This window comes from Clinocottus analis, unplaced genomic scaffold, assembly GCF_023055335.1.
Source record: "Clinocottus analis isolate CAN_PGR_092001 unplaced genomic scaffold, fCliAna1.0.p SCAF_16, whole genome shotgun sequence".
Lineage (NCBI taxonomy): Eukaryota > Metazoa > Chordata > Actinopteri > Perciformes > Cottidae > Clinocottus > Clinocottus analis.
This window is the reverse complement of record NW_027175887.1, coordinates 10407183-10428362: the sequence shown is the minus strand read 5'-3', so window position 1 is coordinate 10428362 and position 21180 is coordinate 10407183. Positions and strand designations below refer to the sequence as shown.

The 21180-nt window shown below is 37.5% G+C and overlaps 1 protein-coding gene across 1 annotated transcript; it reads right to left on the bottom strand.

The window, feature by feature from the left end:
• Positions 1-5714: 5714 nt before the first annotated feature.
• Positions 5715-16902, bottom strand: LOC137786942 (nuclear GTPase SLIP-GC-like). The gene is made up of 18 exons (XM_068579089.1): positions 16830-16902; positions 15100-15212; positions 14867-14920; positions 14720-14777; positions 13980-14070; positions 13243-13459; positions 12890-13108; positions 11325-11522; positions 10042-10217; positions 8612-8705; positions 8439-8526; positions 8188-8309; positions 7632-7786; positions 7316-7439; positions 6686-6794; positions 6434-6567; positions 6127-6208; positions 5715-5997 (listed from the first exon to the last, which is right to left on the bottom strand). Exons 1-18 carry the CDS (start codon positions 16900-16902, stop codon positions 5939-5941), a joined length of 2166 nt encoding a protein of 721 aa, XP_068435190.1. The 3' UTR covers positions 5715-5938.
• Between the last annotated feature and the right edge of the window lie 4278 nt (positions 16903-21180).

Genomic DNA, 21180 nt, shown 5'->3' with positions numbered 1-21180 from the left:
ACTGCCCCCTCCCTGCACTGACAGAGATCACATGGTTTAATGAGTTTTGTTACATGACAAAGTCATAAAACAGGTTAGACATGGTTCGTGTGAGGTTAGAACTGGTAAAGAGTAAAGGTCAGTGCTTATTTCAATGGTTTGCATGAGTTGCATGTTACAATTACAAATTCCTGGAGGAGATATCAGGAAACCTTTTTTTATATAGATGAGCGTTTGTGTGTTGAAATTATACTTATGGTGTGCAGATAATCAAAGAAAGATGAAGAATACAGATGTGTAATAATGACCATGATGATAAAGAATCAAATTCAAACTCATAAACTTCTTCTAGAAACTGTTTGCAGGACCTCCAGGGCACTAAAGGTGCTGAGTGACAAACCCTCAATTTACTACATGGCCAAAATAAACTAACAGAGGTGAACAAAAACAGATATAAAATAATCATCCTGAACATTTGAGATAGTTTATTGATGCTTGATTTCTTTATACAGACTCAGAGAAAAACACTGGACATATGGGAACAACAAAATAAACGTATTTGCTATTGAAATGTATAGGTGCCACCTGCCCAAATTCATTCACATCACATTCATTTGTTTAGGATTAAGTGTCTCGCCCAAGGACACATCCATAAGGACAGGAGGAGCCGATCCAACAACACATCTTTTGATTGAAAAACAAAACGCTTTAACTCTGAGCCACAGCCAGGTTAGAGCTGGTTACAAGTAAAAGTCAGCGCTTATTACACAGTTTACAAAAGCACAATCCACTTCTATGACTCCAGTCGATGCTAACACACTAAAATGACACATGAAGCACAATTACTGAGACTCACACTGTGAGAGCAAAACAGAAGCTCAAGTCTCCAAAACTCTAAACACATTTTGCATCCAATTTGCAATTCAACGTGACACTTTTTGTAACACACTACACAAAGTTATCTACGAGACACAGGACTCTGACATGAAGTCACCTGTCATTTCAAAACACTGCCAGTCATAATGCCACAGCCATGAACCAATTGGCCATTACATGTGTCACCTGGCCAAACATCTAATTGTTTGATGGTCATAATCAGGATGTGAGCGTTATACAGTTGTCTTTATGATTGCTTCAGCACGGTTTAAAAATACAAAAGGATTCATTTTCATCAAAACATGACACACAAATCACACAACCTCACACACCAGTAGCAGAACACTTCAGATGTTTTGCTAAATCAAACGCTTCATTCAAGACAATACAACAGTTTAAAAAATCCCAATTTTGTCATTCTATGGCACATGCACCGTTCATGTGATCAAATTTTCTTTGAAACAGTTACACACTGCTGTGTGGCTTAGTCTTCTCAGGAGCTGGCACAGAAAGACCCCAGAGGAGAGAGTGAGACGCTCAGACAGCCTGAAGAAGCAGCACTCGGTGGGTTAACAGGTGACTCCACTTCCCCCGACCTGTGAACTTGAATTTTTAGTCTTTGAATACAAACCTTTGCCCCATTGAAAGTCCAGTCTGTGCTGCTAATATGATTGTACCTTCTGAAACTCAAATGATTGTAATCACTACCATACATGAGCTCATTGGGATACATCATCACAATGTCATTGTGTTTTATTGTTGGAGCTTGCTGAAAAGGTTTTTCAGTGACAACAACTGCATTGAACACAAAACTCACATGGAGGTTGATACTGTCTATTAGGCACATTTTACACTTTGAAGAAGAAGAAAAAGCAAGTTAGTCTATTTAAATGCAAGCTAGAAGAAAGTCAGGGCTAAAGGGAAATCATTTGTATCCGTGCCTAAGAGCATTGCCTTTTCTATCTGTAAGATATTAGCATGCATATAGGTTGTGTTCAAAAACATCGAGTGCTTTTAGCTGTATGATCATTTACAAATTGAATTTCATGCTGATGGTCACATGCAAGTATTTAAGTGAGTATAATACATTCATAAGAAGAGCTTCAAGTACCTGTTTGTGCTTTGTTTCTTTATTAAAAGGTGCTGACTGAGTTTACATTACGCATTACTACAACATTGGTGAGGTATCATTTTTTCACAGTGGCGCACTGTTACATTTATGTAGCTTCACACAACAGGAGATTCACAGCAGACACTAAATAAAACTAAATTATGGAGACGATTGAGTCAAAAGCATGCCATGCCTCTCTGTACGTTTGCCCTCATTGTCCACTGCCCATGTCAACACTGAGGGTCAGACTCTAAGTATAAGAATATTCATGTGAGTATATTATTGTTAAGGAATCGGTACACCCACTAGTTCACTGTGATCCCACACAGACTTACTGTCGGCGTCAATAGTATTCAGTGTCTTGATGTCGTTAGCTGTCATTGCTGTACTCTCTTTAAAAAATGTTTTTTGCTTTTTTTATTTTAAATGCCCAATTGTAATGTTTTCTATTAGCATAATAAATTCTCAAATGATTTGAATTTTATAGAGTATATTTGCTTCTATGATCCCTCTTTTCACGTTTATATAGCGTATATTTTTTCTTGGACAGTAATGAGAAAGGAACTGTGTGTCTGCATCTTCCATTTCATTGCATCAGTGAGTATCACTTTGAAGCATGAACAGGTACAATACATTCCATTACCATGAATCCTAAATGAATAACAACACACCTTTACTCAACCTGTTTGTACATGAAGAGCATCATCAGGACAAACCGACAAATCGTTTGGATAATAACAGCATCTGGATTGTAGATCATTTTCTAGAATTATATCTACAATGTTAATGTCATATCATTACTTAATCCTCATAGATGCTGAGTAAATTAGCCACCAACACACATAATTACACATCCTCACACATTGACACGTTCTGTTTCAAGAACATAAACTGGTTTGGACACACCCAGTAGAACACGGTGCATGTACTCGGGTACGAATGCAATAACAATGACAAAAAGTATGCAAAACAAGAACAAGCCTTTAACTCCATATTTGACTCTTCAGCCTGCATTGCATTATGGTTAAATATGTTGTCTGACATAGCTGCTTGTTTCTCTTCAACAATGCTGTTTGTTACATTTACTTTAATAATCCCACAAAGGAGCATTTTTATAAATGCTGTTGTCACCAAAAAATTGTGTAAACATCATCAGCATCAGCTTTATTGGCCATTTGTGTTTACACACACACACACACACACACACACCCACACCCACACACACACCCACACCCACACACACCCACACACACACACACACATAGAACTTGACTCTGGTTACATATTGCTCTTACAAACACAATATAAAATAAACTAGATAAATATAAAACAGACATGATACCATTTATAACTCCCTGGTATCAACAGCAGCTTACTCACCAATACACACACCCAAAACAAACAAACTCATGCCAACAGTTTATCCTGAAAAGAAACAAAAACCTTTAGGGTCAGCCACTGATTAAAAAAAGATGGTTCACTGGTGATCTGATGTATTGCCACTGATGTTATTGTTTCTGTGATTACTCTTTTATTTCAATTTGTTTAGTTCATATGTGCCTGATTATTTTTCTTGCACAGTAATGAGAAAGGAACTGATAACGAAAGATGCCTGTCTCTATGTATGGCCCATCTGTTTGTCTGCATCTTCCATTTCATTGCGTCAGTGAGTATCACTCTGAAGCATGAACAGGTACAATACATTCCATTACCATGAATCCTAAATGAATAACAACACACCTTTACTCAACCTGTTTGTACATGAAGAGCATCATCAGGACAAACCGACAAATCGTTTGGATATTAACAGCATCGGTAGATCATTTCTAGATGTCTAAAATATTGTCCAAAAGCAGCAAGACTTTTCAACAATAATGTTAATGTTATATCATTACTTAATCCTCATAGATGCTCAGTAAATCAGTCACTAACATGTAGAATTACACATTGACACGTTTTGTTTCAAGAACATACGGCTACTGTGTGGATACACCCATGAACTATGGGTTTTTAACTATGTTAGAATTTATAATATAAAAAGTATTGGTGTGTTACTTAAAATGATTGTGAACTGTAATGTAGATTTGTGTCAGGAAATTTAATTATAGTTCAAATCTAATACAATAGAAAAAATGTAAAAAGAAATTGACAAGAACAAAGTTGGAAAATCATTTGTTTATCTCACAATAAAAACTGATGTTAAGGACAACCTTTTAGATCATTTTACAAAATAAAGGACAATAAATCCAAAAGTACATGTGTGCCTTTTACAGTAGACTTTATTGGACAGTACACGATGTCAGATGCTTTAAATGCATTTAGAATCACTGTAGATTCAAACATAACAATTGTTTAGTAAATAATGAGAAACCATGCTGGTGTATTACTATCATCTATCAAATTCTTGATAAATGAATTAACACACTAAGAAAACATTATTTTGCATTAAGCAAGTTTTGTTCTTCAACGTGAAAGAAAAAAGGTCAGCTATTTTTTTTTATAAGCCTGAAGTCTTTGTTAAATCCAACATACAGTACATCTGTTATCAAGGTTCAAGATTTATGTTAAAACACCCATAAAATCATTGGAATCGAAATCCCAATCAACCAATACTAAACTATGAGTACAACTTGGATAAAAGACTTCTTATTCAAGAAGAAGACATTGTATTTAAATAATTAAAAACAAAATGTATCAGCAATGGTGGACTGGTGACAAAGACCTGTACCGCTTAAACCACAATGTACCTGGTTTAAATCCGACTTGGGAACTTTGCTGCAGGACATCCCGCTCAATCCCCCGCAGTTTCTGTCTGCTCCTGAACTTTAATCAATTAAAAGCAAAAATACCCTCCCAGATATTGAACATATGAAATATTGGTAGCACTTTATTATAAATACTCACTATTTAGTGTTTATTTAGCATTAGTAAAGCATGAATAACCACTTAATTAATCATTTATAAAGAATTATTCCAACATGAATACTCATTAGTAACTCATTAGGTGTACTCATTACATGTTTGCACTCTGGGAAGATCCGGCGTGGCCCACAGTGCCGGGTCAAAGTCTCAGTCCTTTCCATCACTATCATATTAATGTTCTCCATCACTTTGTGTTGTGTCTCTTTCCCTTTTCTGTTGACAAGATAACTGAGACTAGCGTTAGCTTCGAGGCACTTGCTGGACTTTCAATGTCATTTATAAATGCGTTGTAATGCATAGATTGTCCTCACCTTAGATGGGGGTCACACAAAATACTTAACTTATGACTCAATTAATTATGACATTTATGAATGCTTGGTAAGGCATAAATAATCCTCACTTAAGTATGTTCGGTGACTTCGTCTACATCTACTTAACAAGTAGTAACTTCCTAAATAAATTATTAATTGCAGTATTAAAACACGCACATAATGAAAAAATGACATTTAAATGTTTTTGTAACTTTTACAAACACTTTATAAATTATCTTGTTAATCATTTATAAGTCCTTAATACTTAATTCACAAATGGGAATCCATCATTTAAAAAGTATGAAAACCCAATTATGAAATAATAGCAATAGTCAAGCTTAATCATCAAGAATGAAACATTTACAACTGTGTTTATGAATTGCATACTAATGAGTTACTAATGAGTATTAATGTTGGAATAATGCTTTATAAATGATGTATTGAGTGTTTATTCATGCTTTAGTAATGCTAAACAGTGTGTACTTATTATAAACTGCTACCGAAAAATCTCGCTATTTAATTCAGACCAAGCTAATGCAAAGCACATATAAAGAAAACACTGAAAGAAAATAAGACGACTTGACGAAAATGGTTGAGACCAAACCCAGAGTCAACTTGTCTCGAATCAGAGCGCATGCAGGGCTCTAATAAAAAGCATCGTTAGCATTAATCAGAAGAGCTCCATCCGGAGGCATTATTATTATTACTTTAACAGCAGTTTTCCCAAATGAGTGGTTCTTCATCTGGGCTTCAGTTCCTTGTAGTGTTTCTTCACCATCTCAAGCTCCGATGTAACATCTAAAATGAAAACAAAAAGCAATGTTTACATCAAGTTCACTTTTAATTACACGATTGGAAATTTGTAATTTTAATCAATATTTTTTTGTAATTTTAATGATTTTTTAAATTTTGTTTCCTTGTCTTTACCTGGGATTGAGATGCCATCTGTCTTGAGCGACAGCTCGATTGATTCCTGCATTGTTTCTTTCAGTTCCTTCAGGATCTCCCTCTAAATCAGGATAAAAATATTTATCACTCAGCCAAAATATGCATTAGACTAATAACAATGAATGTTTGTGAAAGGGCCTGCAGACTTTTAGTAGCAAAAGCAGCATTTAAAAATATGCATATTCCACTTGATTGAATTTATGATGACCTAAAATTGTAGGTAAATTGTAGGATAAACAGTTTAATTAAATCCTCATTGTATGATGTTTTATGAAATGTTACAAACCATCAAGTCCTTCAGCTGGCTCAACATAACCGCTTTAGCTTTCTGAAACATGACGTCCTTTGACTCACGTACATGCTCCTCAATAATGCTCCTTATGTTGTTCAGACTGCCGGCTCCTTTTATTTCTTTTGCAGCTACAATAAAACAGAAAACTTAGTCAATTAGTTTTATTATAATTACATTCTGCACAAGTATTTTGAATAATATGCATTTTTACAGTGTCAGGTTTTATGTCATGATCTTTTATCGTACCATCATAGCATGGCTGCATGCTTGTCTCAATTGTTGCTGTCAGACTGCTGTAGATCGTTTTCTTACGTTCACGGATGATTTTGTTGAGTTTTGCCTTTATCTTCTTTTCCTAAGAAAGAAAATATAAATTGTAGATCAACATATTTAAAATACCATCAACATAATATATTAATAAGGCTCATCATATACATTGCTCAAACAAATTAAAGGAACACTTTCAAAACACAATCAGATCTCAATGTGAAAAAAAATTATGTTGAATATTTATACTGATATGTCTTGGGAATGAAAGGATGCCACAACGTTTGATGGAAATACAAGTTTCAGCCGACAAAGGGCTCGATTTTATAGACACCCTGAAAATCAAAATAAAAAAATTATGTGGTCCATTTTGCCAAAATTCATTTTCTGCAACTCAAAATGCTTCCCAATATCTGTGTGGCCCCCAAGTACTTGTATGCATGCTTGACAATATCGCGGCATTCTCCTAATGAGACAACGGATGGTGTCTTGTGGGATGTCCCAGATTGTTCTAAGGGCATCAGGGGGCTCCTGTAAAGTCTAAGAAGCAACCTGGCGGCGTCTGATGGACCCAAACATAATTCCCAGATGTGTTCTATCTTCTTTTACCTCTGTCTTAAGAAATTTCAGTTGCAGTTCGACATCTTTGTACTCTGGCTTTTTTCTCATCATCTTCGTGTCAAGTGAAAACAAATTGAGGACTCCGTTGAATTGTCCACCTTCTCCTTCATTTCTGAAACATGTGAACAAGTTTACATGTTTCATAAATGCATTATTGACAAGTTTGCATTTCAATAAAGTAATTTGTATGTGTATATTATAACACATAACTGTATAATGTAGAATTGGTTCGTTTAAAACATTCTCTATAGTTTGTAAAATTAGCCAGCATAGGATTTTACGTCTTTATTGAGTCATTTCTTACGGGAAGGTCTTCTTGAATTTCTCATCAACGCTCTCAGTCAGGCATGAAGATAACTTCATATTGAGGTTGATTTGTTTCTTCTTTTTTGGTTTGTGGGTGCCATTGTGCTGTACGATGCACTTCAGTGTACTGTGGAAACCACTACCGGACTTATTCTGAAACAAAACAGACAAAAGAGACACATTTATAAGACATTCATAAGTGTATCATCCATTGCAATGATGTTGTTTTACACAATTAAAATACGTACAGGATTTATCACTGACTTCAAGTTTTTTGCACATGAACTTTTAGATTTCTCAACCCCCTCCTTAAGGCACTTTTCAAATGCCTGATGAGTCTCTTCCATTGGTTTCCTGACTTTATCAAGTGCATCCCTCATTTTTTGCTTAAGGTGTGTGCACACAGCTGTCTTGTCAGCCTGAAATCAACAAGACATTCAGTATTTAAAGAAATAAATCTTTACTGCTACGACTGGGTTTACTTGATTCATTATTTTCTGTCAATTGGAATGATGATTAAAGACAAAGAAAGATATTGTATTACTTGATCTTACCCCGTCTGTAAGTCTGGCCCCTTGAATCAGAGAGAGAATCCCAAGAGCTCCAGACACATAGTTTAATGTCACTGAGTGACGGTCATTGAGACCCTGCAGATATTCCTGAAGTTTGGGTATTTCTGTAAAAGAAAATGCAGTTTGCATCTTAAATAGTTACACAACATACTTACATTGAAATGCCAGAATCCAATCAGTCATTCTGGTTTGTTTTGTTAAAGTAAAGTAAATCTAATAGAGACTTCACCTACCAGTGTCAACTGGATATAGGAGTTTTTTTCTTAGATACTCTTTGGAGCTCACTGTGAACACTTTGAAACTTTCATCACTGAAATATTTCTGAAAAGAAAAAGTTAAGAATTTAAGGTATGCTTGCAGTCGTAGAAACTCTGTGTTTTTGTTCCTGTCAGTCTATAAAACTCACCGTAACCTTGTTTAGTTTGCTGAATTCTTTTCTCACTTGCTTCTTAGCTTGATTGTTTGTTTTCAATATGAAAGCACACGCATCAGTTGGTGAACTGAATAAAAAATATTGGCATTAATTGGCACCTTATACAGTATTTGGAGAACTGAAACCTCAAATTCAAAAGTTATATGCATCCAGAATAAAAGTCTAAATCGGTGACAGGCCATGCATTTTCGACCTAGGCCTTCAGTGCCGTCTAATGTTTACATAAATATGCACTTATAATATAAAACAACACAATGCTGTATTGTTTGCATAAAACGGCAATCACTTTTATTCTCATTCCACACTTCACTAGAACATTTCCTCTCCTTCTCTCCTGTTTTTCCCTTCACAACAAAAGTCCCAGAAACATACATCAGAACACTGCTAGAAAGCTGTTCAAATACTCACTATGATAGCTCACAGTCATCACAAAACATGACAAAACAATCCAACAAAACTGCGGTACCAAAACACTGCACACAAGAGAGCACGAGCCAATCAGAACGAATGATATTTTTTTTCCGATTCTATATTAAGCAGCAGTTGTGACATACGGTACAACATTCACGTGAAATATTCCCAAATCCCCTTCAGTGTGAGCAGCAGCAGCAAAACTCCCTGCTGTCCTCTCATCCAACCACCCCGCTTGGTGGGGTCTAGCAGCAAGTGTTCTCCCACTACCTCCACGGCGCGAGCTAGCCTAGCTCGCGAGCCAGTCTAACTTTGTGAAGGTGGTGGCATCGTCGGTGGTTGCCGGTGGAGAGCCAAGCGGGGTGAAAAAACACAAAAAGCAGAAAAAACAGTTCACTCACCAGCTCTTCATTTAACCAAACCAACTCGAGAGACCCCCATGCAGGTCTGCACCTCTTTTACCATGTGTACCAGTTTCGTAGGATGACAAAATTTGTTATAATACTTGTGTTGTTTCATAAGAGTTTTCGTGGGAATATTATTGAATGCATATTTTTTTAAATCACTTTTATACCATATTTTGATCAGAACTATGAACATTCAGCATGATATGAGCCAGATTCTCAAAAAATGCCTCCTCGAGCGGTCAAAATTGTACCGATTTTTTCAAACTGTATGGTTCAGGGCAGTGTTTCAACAACAGCCCACAACAGCCCACAAGGCACTAAAAGATGTTTGTATTGTCCGGGACCGACTCCTAATTATTTGTACCTCTGAGGATATAAATAAAGGAACAAATGCTTCCCAGTCTCTGTCGTGGTCTGTGCTCCGTGGGTTTGTTTCTGGGTGCCATCTGATGAGATTCGTGGATTCTCAAAGAACGCAGTCACTATCAGGGTTCACTGCCATTTGGACAGCTGGACATTTTGTCAGCGAAAAACACATTCAATCAACCACAACAATCTATATACTTTTGGCATATTAACACTTACTGAGATTCTGAATCTTCAATAAGATCAGACTTGGTGCAGATAAAGTGAATCTGCCGACACTGGCCAGCATTTCCCATGAAGCTACAGGCACTTTTCAGGATCCCCCAGGCTTCTGGCTCTGATGCAGCTCGATTTATGTCAGTCACAATCCACACAGTGGAACAGCTTCCGACGATCTGAAGGGACATGACATCAAGTTTGTAACTGTTCCATTTAGTTATGTTTTGTATTTGTTTATCTCATCATTGGGTAATTAGAGATAGGACTTTCATTTTGGACCCTCAGCGGAGCTGTTAGGCAGAGTGCACAAAGCTTTATCCGGGTACCTGAACACACCAGCACGGAAGGCTCGCTAGCTCAGGTTTTACGGAGAGACGCAAGCACGCAAGACACACAGGGTCCCCCTTGCGTAGTCCCGTCAGCCATCTTGCATGCGTCACCCACAATTTCTGACTATCCGACAAAGCTACGCAAGCCATTCGCAGCCCGCAAGACTGTGATTGGTCTGCTAACCACATCCTTTCTGAGTCTCCCATTTCCGGTTTCATAGCATAATACCGCTGTTTTCAAAAGCCGTAGCAGAAACATGAACAATGTATCCGGTTGAAGAATGTTTGGCTGAAGAGGTCCTGCAAATATGAGCATTTATATAACCCGTCTTTGACGGAGTATAAGGACACGCAAATGTCGGTAAATTCCTGTAGGGAGATATCGGTGAACGTCGGTGTGCAGGTCGACTCTAAACGCTCGTTGCGCCACCTACTGTTCTGGCGTATGGAAAAGGCACGAGAACTATAAACCAAAACGAGTCCGTCAATCCGACTGCGTGGGCAGCCGCAGTTGTAGTTGCAAGAGTATATTTCGCCCCTTAGTGTCGCGCACCTTAACGCCGGCAGGACATAGACATTGCAGCAAGGTGAAGGGAATTAATGTTGTGGCCTGGAAGAAGTTCAAAGGATTTCCTTTTCATAGCATGCAGCCAACAAGGTATTTTGTCCATTTGTTATTTGTTTGCGCTTTGTGTTTGTGTAGCTGTTTTGCTGGCTGGCTAACATCATGTGTTGTGCATAGTGTTTACTTTGTGTTGTATAGTTTCCACGGTTTCATATGGAAGGAGAAGAATTCATTAAAACCCGTAACAGAAATATTTGCTGTCCGACTATGCTTGGGAGGGAGTCACAAAGTTAATGATGATGGTGATCAGTACTTTGTAATAACATGATGTCACAGTTTGTAGATAACATAGTAACACACAATGAACAGTATTGCATGTGATAAATTACCGTTTTCCACATCATGTCTCTGCTCTTGTTACGGTCACCATTTCCAGGAAGATCCACAAGTGTGACATGCTTCAGAAGATCATTATTTGGCACCCTTATAGTCACACACTTCACAAGTGGCCAATAGCACCTCTTTACTTCTCCATCTTTTGGATCGCATTTTGTGTATATGACTAATTTTGCAGATAACCCTTTAGCCTGCAATACATCATAAAATGAGATTAAGGCAATGTCATTGATTTCATTGATATGCACACACTCCAACTTCAAACTGCTTTAAAAATTGCACAAAGATTTTAAACAGGAAAATAAAAAATAAAATAAACCATATTATTGAAACAACAAAAGCAAAAAGCTAGTTGTGGTGTGGTTGGACTCAGATGCAGAGGGCACTCAGCTGGAATTCTAGTAGGAACAGAGAAGCAAAGGAGGAGAACAGGGACACAATCTGCCTGAAGTGACAGACAAGATACAACAATTGGCTGACGGAGGAACAAGGCGCAGCCGGTGTGCGCAGCCGGTGTGCGCAGGGGTGCGACCGAGAGCGCACTGCCAGAGAAAGCGTTAAACTGTAGGAACCAATAAAGAATCTGCATCCATATCCCTGGCGGAGCCGGTTAAGATACTCAAAAAGCTCCTTGGTGGCAAGGCGGCATTAGATGAGATACGACCTGAGATGCTGAAAGCGCTGGACATTGTTGGGCTGTCTTGGCTAACACAACTTTTCAATGTCGCATGGGTTTCGGGAACAGTGTCGATAGACTGGCAGACCAGGGTGGTGGTTTTTATTTTCAAAAAGGGGGACCAGAGAGTGTGCTTTGAATTATCGGGGTACTACACAACTCAGCCCCCAGCAGAAGGCCTATGCCAGGGTGCTGGAAAGGAGACTGACCATTTGTCGAACCTCAGATTTAAGAGGAGCAGCGTGGATTTCGTCCTTGCCATGGAACAGTGGATCAGTGCTTTACCTTTGCAAGACCGGGTCGAGGGTTTTTCAGGGGAGTGATGCGTAGATATGGGGTGCCAGACACATTGCAACGGGCTATCCGGTCTCTGTACGATTGCAGTATGAGCTGTGTTCGTATTCTCGTTAAGTCAGACACATTACCGGTGGGTGTTGGCCTCCGCCGGTCGCGTTGGTGACTTTATAAGACTGGATATCTAGGCGCAGCCGGGGTGTGGAGAACGTCAGGTTTGGGGGTCTTCATTAAAATTGTGATGATTTTTTAATCATTTACGAACATTTTATAATTGATAAATGATTAATCATCTATAAGTCCTTCATCATTGGTTTGTAAAATATATTACTTCATTTACGAATGTGAACTCCATAATTTATAAAGTATGAAAACCCAATTATGACACGCATAATAGTCAAGCTTATTAATCTAGAATATAACACGTATAACTATGTGTATGAATTGCATAATGATGAGTGTTATTGTTGGAACAATGCTTTATAAATAAGGAATTATGTGTTCCCTTATACTTAACTAATGCCTAATAGAGTGCAGTTATTAAAGTGTTACCAAAAGCTCCTTATGAAGATTTGTACTCTTACTTACTGTTTCGCATGTCAACATCTTCCTCTTGTCGAGGAGAAATTCTGGGATCTCTTTGAAATATCTGCCATCCATGAGGTCTTCAGGAGATTTGTTTTTCCACTCTTCTCCATACAGAGCTGACAGCTTTTCCACAATGTCCTGATGATCATCGTCATCTTTCTGATCGCTTTCCTGATCCGCATTACCACGAAGGAAGAACCACAACTCATCTATCCACTCCTAAATACAATTTTACAAAAATAACTTTAACTTTGTTAAATTATAATGGCATGCTGTGTAATCAACTTTTTTTTCAGCTACATCATATATTTCTAAATGGCTTTGAGTCAACAAACATATTCAGCTCATTTTACCTCTTTTGTAATGAACTCAATGTCTGCCTCATATTTTGAGTTCTCCATGTTAGCCTCCACTTTAATCATGACTGAGGTACATGCACTGATACTTCCAGAGGGCAAGAGATTCTTCACTCCAATGACAGCATTTATCAAAGAGCTTTTTCCAGCCCCGGTTTTGCCAAAGACACCGACCATCTCCCTCTTGTCAGTCTCTAAATCACAGATTTGTCTCCTGTTGTATAAGAGTTTAAGAGTGGGTTAATTCATGTCAAAAACATAAAAAGACTGAAAAATGTGTCAAAATATGAAATATATTTTTCTCTTAACAGACCTCCTCAGCATATTATACAATACATTATGCATGAATTAAGAATTAAACAGTCTCAGATCTGCTCACGTGGAGAGACAAACTCAGTGCAACTCCATGCTGTCAGAGGAAAAGGCAGACAGAAACCAGAGACAGATGAGGCTATTCTCACAGTCAGAGACAGAAGGCCATGGTGGTCTACCAGGATCTGGCAGTGTGTGTGTGTGTGATGCAGGGTTTTAAATACTAAAGGGCATATGTGCAGCAGAGGGGGCAGGTGAGAGTGATTGAGCTGTTAAGGAGGGTGTGCACTGAATTAACTGATTAGGTGAGTGGCAGAAGAGAATGGAAGCTGAACTGTAAGTCCCAGTCTAAATTTCTATTTGTGAGGAGTGGAACCAGAGCAGAACATTAATATGGAAAATGTAATAAACTTGATACTTACCTCAGGAACCTGTTGAGCTTGTTGTCTTGATGAGGTATTTTCTGACGGACACATCTCATGATTTGTTTTACTTCAAACAGTCGCTTTTTTTCTGACAGAGTAAAAGTAAAGAAGTGTTCAGCAACAATGCACAAGTGTATCAAGTGAGTGGTAATGCACAATGAAGAGAAGAAGGTAACGCTTGAGAGGAACTTTCTCTGCTAGGTCCATTAGGATGATTCAGAAGAGATAATCAGGCTTATACTGTATATGCAGTGTTGCAATAGATACCTGCGTATATGCTGCTCACTGATTGGGGTTGTCTGATAGGATTACAAACAGCAGCAAATGATAGAGTATTTTCTGGGGCCAAGATAAAGAAACAGACATAGGCCACGGTTAAGTTATTTACATTATAGTAAAAGTATTATAGTATACATAACAGTAAAAATATTATGACATACACATATTTAACCTTCTCGTAAATTGTAGGTTGCCATTGTTTGGAAAGTATTATAAATACCTGGGTATGATCCTGGTTTTGGTTCCAGTCGTGTTTTTTTAGTTGGGGGTCGCTGGCTGGACTCACCCTGAAGACTCAACCTTCTCTTTGCTTATTGGATATTTTTTGTTGAAGAAAAAAAGAGAGGAAAGTTCATCGTTTACAGTATTAGTATAGTTGCTTAGTCAAAGCAAGATATTACGGGCTTAAACACTTCAATGAACAATGCATGTGATCAATAAGATAAAGTGTATCTCACCTTTATCACTTGTTCCACTGGTGGACATACAAACCTGACGGTGAACATGAACATGTGTCTTAAATCAATACTGAGTGGCCATGTAAAGGTTTGAGCAGATTTTGAAAATATGATCTATAATAAACTATAATGAATGCTTTATGATACCTTAGAGATTGAAACTTTATTTGAATCAACAGTTTTCTGATTGTTTGGTTCCTTCTGGTGATGAAAGAAAATAGTTGTAAATCCATAATATTAAATCAATGTTACAACTCCAATACATGCTATTATTGTTAATGAGATATTATTATCAGTTATTTGTCATGAAAACTTTGAATAGAAGTCTGTGCACCTGTAAATTATAAATACAAAATGGTGTGCACAGTACAGAACATTACCTTTAACAACTCAAGTCTCATTTGAAATTTTACCCTTGGCCCCACGGTTGGGATCAAGTCGGCGATTTCTTGATCACGCAGTAAGTAAAGACTTTCTTTGTCGATGCCTTGATCTGCAATTTCAAAAACACAGAGATGAATCTCAGTCATAACAGAATAAATGTTGAACTGCTGCAGAATTCTATTATACGAGGACTGAAATAGGTGTTGGTTCAGCTGTTAATCATATTTTCTAAGTGTATTACAGCCTGAATATAGCATGAATGTATACTGATTGTATTTTAATTATTTGTCCTTTTTTAGTCTTGATTTCAGTGGCATTGAGATCCTCATCTCAATAACGTACAAGATACAGAACAGCGGCTACTCAACTTAATTTATTTAATTTAACAGTGTGAATATGTCCATGATCTTTACTTTTAGTGCTTTTTTACTCTCTGAACAGAGACAATAATTGCCAGGATTAGTCAACACCATTCGCTCACATTTTATTAAAACAAGTTTCTGTAGTTTTCACAGTAATATTACTGTATACTGGCCATATTCTTACTGTAAAATTCATATACAGTATGTTGCTGTAGATTTGTTGTTTTCACAGTAGTATTACTGTATACTGGCCTCATTTTTACTGTAAAACTCATATACAGTATGTTGCTGTAGATCTGCAATGCACAGAGCCACCAACTCTCACGGTTTCGCCGTGTGACATGCTTTTTCATGTTTTCACACGCTCACACGCCACACAACCAATATCTCACGGCGAAAAAAAAGTCTGAGGCGCGTTCGTCCCTTTTCAAACTCCCCGACGACAGATGGCGCTAAGGAGCGCATCTGTAAACCTATTCGCTGCATAGACATCCTATTTACCACAAACAGACACAGTCGCGCGACTGGGGGACCGCCGGCAGAGAGGAGCAGAGAGACTAAGGTATCGGGGCTCTCAAGTACACACACACACACACACACACACACACACACACACACACACACACACACACACACACACGCACCTGTGTAAACAACTGTTTGCATCCCAATGTATGAAGTTGTACACATTTCAAACTTCAAACAAAAAAATCAGGTGTTTGTTATGAGAACCATCTATATCGTGCTCTTATGTGCCCATCCCCCCACGTGAACCACACCTTTGAGATGAAACAATGCTTCTTCTCTTCTCACTTTCCCGCTAAATGAGCCTTTATTTAACCGGGAACACTAAAGTAAAGTTTTATGGAGTCGGCAGTAGTATGAACATGTTGTGGTATCTGTAACCAATTTCTCTGTCCTACTGCAGGGAAGATGACACCAGCCCAGAAAGAAGAGTCAAGTTAAGAAAGAGACTCCGCTGCAGCTGCAGGGATTGACAACTCTAAATGATAAAAGTAGAGAAAGAGAAAAATACAAAATGTTGTTTGTTCTGTTTTGCATGTTGTATGCCATGAAAAAGTGTTGTTGTTTTTATATATATATATATATATATATATATATATATATATATATATATATATATATATATAAAAACAATAACACTTATATATATATAATATATATATATATATATAATATATACTGTAAATTGATTACTGTAAATTCTACAGTAATCTTGTTACAGTGTGTATGTCTGTCAAGCAAAACAACATTGAAGCATTTTCCATATTAGTTATGTAGATTATAGATGTTCATTATGAACACTCGTTGTGCCCCAAAAAAGAGGCACAGTAATCCTTTACCTTTAAAAATCTGTATCCACTTTCCGAGATTCCATTCAGTTAATTTATCACGAACAAAATCAAAATCATCCATGACCACGACCGGCAACTAGAAGGAAAACAAATAGAAAAGGAAAAGCAAAAGAAGGGGTTATGAAACTGCTGTTAGCAGACTCAAGGAATTGTCCAAAACAAAGATACACGTCTTAAGGAACGATACACCTCATATCAACATAGAACAGTCTGTATAATTGAAGGTTTGGCAAAATTACAAAATGTATTTATTAATTTTTAACTATATTTATATCGATTAATTAAAAGAGAAAATGTTCAGCAGATGAACATTGTAATAAATTGGTGTTCTACACCAAATAATTAGCTACAACGATAAACTCCCACTTCCTGCATGTATAATTATAAATAAGAGGCATTTGGGGCGAGTTTTCTGTTTTGAGTTGGGTTTTTTTTTTCTCCCTCCCTTCAATACTTAGAAAACCATTGCAAAACCAGGCCTGGTAAAATACTCTAATGTGTGGAGAGTCACTATCAGCAAGAGGACCAACTTCTCATCAAGTTGGGACGAGAGCACGTCCAGCGGGTAACATCACGTCGAGCCTTTGGTTTGTTATTCGCGGGGACGATCAGCTTTCAATCGGCCAATAAGAGTCACCCGCGCTGCTTTCTGTCCTTCATAGCTTAATATAAACTACAGCTCTTACCTGCGGCGTGGAGGCTGCAGATGTAGATCAGTGGCTGTTCTCCAGGCTTTTGGCGGGCACAGTCCTTTGTTCTCAGTAGTTATCCAACACTGCACACAATAAACGAAACCTAAAGTGTTGTTGCTTCCTCGTTCTGAAACTCCTCCCATGATACATTTCCCTTCTAAATTATACATTTATTTTATTCGTTCTTATACAAATTGTCAAAATAATATTGTGTTCTGCTCCACAACTTTGTATTTGGATGTACTTTTTTCTCTAATCACGTGGGTAAAATTATGTATAATTGATCTTTTTGAGCCTCAAACTGTTGTTTGAATGAAATATGCTGAGAAGTGAATCTAAATATCTGAACAAATATTCAAGGACTTCAGACTCCACTTGATGAATCCTAGAAAGTATGGTGATCTTGTGATGACTTCCTGTCCAAAGGTACCAAGTGTTGATCAATGACATAGAGTCCAGAATAGAATATTTTCATTTGATATAATAATGCAGAAAGAAATTAGGAGGCTGGCTTGATATAAAGAATACTGAATATGTTACTATGCAGTTATCATATTGTAGCTTCAATGATAAACAATACAAATGTGAAACTGTCAGAGGATTTCAGTGCAGCAGAATTTAACATAAATTATGTTGCTCCTTTACACTACTGCTCCCTACCTGCACTGATAGAGATCACATGGTTTAATGAATTTTGAATGCCTTTGCTGATGAAGGGCAGCTTCAGAGCTCTGGCCCTATCACACCAAATGTAGATGCCAATACACAGCTGTGTGTAAGCCCTGATATCACATACAGCACCAATAAACCAGCAGGGCATCAAACTATTTGAGCTAACTACAATAGTTAATCTCATCAACATGAACAACAGCGTTCTCACCACAGCAAATACGTTTGTTATTCAATCATATGACTTATACTACTGTGAGCCGATCCCAGAAGAGACCAAGCAGACAACCTCAGAAAGGCAGAAAGGAACAAGACTGGACTTTGGTTAGAATGCATGAAATACAATCAAGTTTTATTGTGTTTTTATAATAGTATGGTGATTAAAAGTTACATGCTGTTTCATTCTTTTTATATTGTTTTTACTTGGATCTGGTTAACAACCAAATATGATTTTACGCAGTGTTGCAACAATATTTGTAAATATCTCGTGATGCTGTGCTGTCTGGGTTTTGGGCTTTTTATCTCTTAGATCCTTTTACAAAATGAAAGACAAAGAAGCCAAAGTACATGTGTCACTTTGAAAGTCAACTTTGGACAGTACACCATATCAGATGATGTAAATGCTTTTCGAATCACTGTAGATTAAAACATAACAATTAGACAGTAAATAATGAGAAAAAATAGTCCTTGCACATTACATTTCATTTAGAGAAAAGGTCAGATCATTCTTTTATACGCCTAAAGTCTTTGTCAAATCCAACATATACTTTTGTCTGTGATCAAGGTTCAGGATTTATAATAAACACCCATAAAATCATTGAAACTTAAATTATAATCAACAAATACTAAACTACAATAAAATATGAAAAAACATTAAAATAAATTCAATAAGAGTACTTTTTTTTTTTTTTTTTTTACATCAATAAAAACCAAATGCATCTGTGACATCATAGTGGACTGGTTGACTGTACCGTGTAAACCACAATGTACCAGTTTTGAATTTTGACTTATTTTTCGGGACCTTTGCTGCAGGACATCCCGCTCTCTCTCCCCACACAGTTTCTGTCTGCTCCTGAACTTTAATCAATTGAAAGCAAAAATACCTTTCCAGATATTGAACAAATAACATCTGCATTTAATTCACACAAAGCTAATGCAAAGCACATATAAAGAAAACACTGAAAGAGAATAAGATCCATCCATTATCTGAACCACTTATCCTCATTAGGGTCGCGGGGCACTGGAGCCAATCCCAGCTGTCAATGGGCGAAGGCAGGGTACACCCTGGACAAGTCGCCAGTTCATCACAGGGCAGACATATAGACAGACATTCACACCTACGGGCAATTTAGAGTCCAATTAACCTATGCAGCATGTCTTTAGACTGTGGGAGGAAGCCGGAGAACCAGGAGACAACCCACGCTGCCACGGGGAGAACATGCAAACTCCACACAGAAGGACCTGCCAAACCACAGACCCTCTTGCTGTGAGGCATCAGTGCTAGCCACTACACCACCGTGCAGCCCAGAGAGAGAGAGACAGTGAATAAGATGACTTCACAAAAAGGGTTGAGACCAAATCCAGAGGCCTAATCATCGTGCACACAGGGCTCTTCAGTCGATACTGTAATAAAAAGCATTGTTAGCATTAATCACAACAGCTCCACCAGAAGGGATTATTATTATTACTTTAACAGCAGTTTTACCAAATTATTTGTTCTTCATCTGGATTTCCCATTAGTTCTTTGTAGTGGTTCTTCACCATCTGAAGTTCACTCTTAACATCTAGAAAAAATACAATGTCAACATCAAGTTCACTCACTTTCAATCAAATATTTTTAGTGATTGTCATGTTTTTATTTTGTTTTGTTGTCTTTACCTGGGATTGAGACGCCATCTGTCTTGAGCGACAGCTCGATTGATTCCTGCATCGTTTTTTTCAGATCCTCCAGGATGTCCCTCTAAGTCAGGATCAAAATATTTATCACTCAGCCAAAATATGTATTAGACTAATAACAATGAATGTTTGTGAAAGGGCTTGCAGAGTTTTAGTAGCAAAAGCAGCATTCAAAAAGATGCATATTCCACTTAAATATATGATGATCAAGAATTGTAGATAAACTGCATGTTTTATTTAATCCTCATTGTATGACGTATAATACAATCTTACAAACCTTCAAGTCACTCAGCTGACTCAACATAACCTCTTTAAAAATTTAACTCTGAGCCACAGCCAGGTTAGAGCTGGTTACAAGTAAAAGTCAGCGCTTATTACATAGGTGCCACCTGCCCAAATTCATTCACATCACATTCATTTGTTTAGGATTAAGTGTCTCGCCCAAGGACACATCCATAAGGACAGGAGGAGCCGATCCAACAACACATCTTTTGATTGAAAGACAAAACACTTTAACTCTGAGCCACAGCCAGGTTAGAGCTGGTTACAAGTAAAAGTCAGCGCTTATTACACAGTTTACAAAGGCACAATCCACTTCTATGACTCCAGTCAATGCTAACACACTAAAATGACACATGAAGCACAATTACTAAGACTCACACTGTGAGAGCAAAACAGAAGCTCAAGTCTCCAAAACTCTAAACACATTTTGCATCCAATTTGCAATTCAACGTGACACTTTTTGTAACACACTACACAAAGTTATCTACAAGACACAGGACTCTGACATGAAGTCACCTGTCATTTCAAAACACTGCCAGTCATAATGCCACAGTTTCTGATATATGGATTAACACAATAAGAAAACATTATTTGGCAGTAAGCAAGTTTTGCCCATAAGCATGAAAGAAAAAAAGTCAGATCATTCTTGAAAAATCCTCATGTCTTTTTAATATTTTGATCACAACTATAATCATACAGCATGAGTATGAGCAAGGTATATCAAAAAGGAGTCCTCGAGAGTAAAACAAGTATTGTTTGGTGCTATAACAACTACCCAAAGACCAATATTGCACCTTTTT